General features: G+C 36.9%; 1 protein-coding gene across 1 annotated transcript; it reads left to right on the top strand.

Moving 5' to 3' along the window:
• The first annotated feature begins 773 nt into the window (after window positions 1–773).
• On the top strand, window positions 774–1315 carry LOC128566650 (ubiquitin-conjugating enzyme E2 variant 2-like). The gene has a single exon (XM_053563591.1). It carries the CDS (start codon window positions 795–797, stop codon window positions 1200–1202), a length of 408 nt encoding a protein of 135 aa, XP_053419566.1. The 5' UTR covers window positions 774–794; the 3' UTR covers window positions 1203–1315.
• Window positions 1316–2097: the final 782 nt, after the last annotated feature.

Raw genomic sequence — 2097 nt, 5'->3', positions numbered from 1 at the left:
ATAAATTCAGCAAAGTTGCAGGATATAAAAATCAACTGTGTTTCTGTACACTAACAGTGAATGAACTGAGTAAGAAAACAATCTCATTTACTATAGCATCAAAAAGAAAAAAACAGGAATAAACTTAAACAAGGAGAAAAAGGTTTATATACTGAAAACTACAGAACACTGCTGAAAGAAATTAAGGACACAAATAAATGGAAAGATCCTGTGTTCATGGACTGGAAAAATTAATGCTAATAAAATGCTCAACTACTCAAAGTAATCCAGAGTCAATGTAAGTAATCCAGAGTCAATGTCCCTATCAAAATCCTAATGTCCCTTTTTGCAGATTAAAAATAAAAATCCCTAAAATTCATATGGAATCTCAAAAGACACTAAATAGCTCAAACAATCCTGACAAAGAAAAATCTGACAGCCTGTCACTGCCTTTTTTCAAAACATATTATAAAGCTACAATACTCAAAACAGCATGGTTTGGGCATAAATAAAAACATACAGATCAAAGGAATAGAACAGAGGGCTCAGAAATAAACCCTCACATATATGGTCCAATAATCTTTGGCAAGGACACTAAAGTTACCCAATGGGGAAAAGATAGTCTTCAATAAATGGTGTTGGGAAAACTGGATAGTAACATACAAAAAGAACAAAATTTGTAGACAAATGGGACTATATAAAACTTAAGTACTTCTGCACGTGAAGGGAAAAAATCGGTGGCATAAAAAGACACCTTCAGAAGTGACGCACGACTTCCCGTGCATGCGGGCAGCTGCCTCGGCCTGCAGGATAAGATGGCGGTCTTCACAGGAGTTAAAGTTCCTCTTAATTTTCACTTGTTGGAAGAACTTGAAGAAGGACAAAAAGGAGTAGGCGATAGTATGGTTATCTGGGGCCTTGAAGATGATGAAGATATGACACTTACAAGGTGGACAGGCATGATTATTGGGCCACCAAGGACAAGTTATGAAAACAGAATATATAGCTTGAAAGTAGAATGTGGACCCAAATACCCAGAAGCTCCTCCATCAGTTAGATTTGTAACAAAAATTAATATGATTGGAATAAATAATTCCAGTGGGATGGTGGATGCACGTAGCACACCAGTTTTAGCAAAATGGCAAAATTCATATAGCATTAAAGTTGTACATCAAGATCTAAGACATCTAATCATGTCCAAAGAAAATATGAAGCTTCCGTAGCCACCAGGACAAACATACAACAATTAATTTTAGTGGATCTCAAACTTGTCTTAAATCAACAACCTATTACTCATGTTAATGTCTTGATTAAATATCACAATGCAAAATACCCACACATTGCGCCGGCCCCATATGCCTAGGGTGGCGGGTTCAAACCCAGCCCCGGCCAAACTGCAACAAAAAAAAAAAAAATAGCCGGGTGCTGTGGTGGGCACCTGTAGACCCAGCTACTCGGGAGGCTGAGGCAAGAGAATCGCTTAAGCCCAGGAGCTGGAGGTTGCTGTGAGCTGTGTGAGGCCATGGCACTCTACCGAGGGCTATAAAGTGAAACTCTGTCTCTACAAAAAAAAAAAAAAAAAAAATACCCACACATTAAGTAAAGGAATTTCACCTGGTAAACATGATCTGGACATTTGTAAGAATATATTTAATATATGTACACCCAGTATGTTTTCAAGTAACAAGAGGAAAAATGCAGCACATTTTTTTTCTCTTATTAAGGCACTGTCATTTAAACATAAACCTGGAATATACTCAAAATAGAATTCAGGTTTACAAGATGAAAGTGTGAAGAGGGGTGTCAGATGGCAGTGGAAGCATGTGTGTTTCTGAAAAGTAAAAATCTCAAGAAGGAAAAACAGAAACGGCATGCTTTATCCATCTTGCTTAGTGAAAGAGCTGCAGTTGAAATTGTTTAAAGTTGCAGGTATAATGAATATTGTTGTAAATTGTGTTAATTTTTGAAGCAGTGTGGGTGCTGACAAATAGTAGTATGAAAAATATGTTCGGGATTGTTTTGATACCTGTATTTATAATAAAATGTTGGAGGGGGGTGATGAGTTTCTGTTAAAAGCTGTTCCAGTGTGTTACATGTAACAGACATGGTAAATGTTTG

The sequence above is a fragment of the Nycticebus coucang genome, chromosome 15, assembly GCF_027406575.1.
Source record: "Nycticebus coucang isolate mNycCou1 chromosome 15, mNycCou1.pri, whole genome shotgun sequence".
Taxonomy (NCBI): domain Eukaryota; kingdom Metazoa; phylum Chordata; class Mammalia; order Primates; family Lorisidae; genus Nycticebus; species Nycticebus coucang.
This window is presented reverse-complemented; position numbering and strand designations above follow the sequence as displayed.

Excerpts from the sequence above, each read along its gene's own strand:
- LOC128566650 (XM_053563591.1), top strand. The coding sequence starts at position 795 with ATGGCGGTCTTCACAGGAGTTAAAGTTCCTCTTAATTTTCACTTGTTG.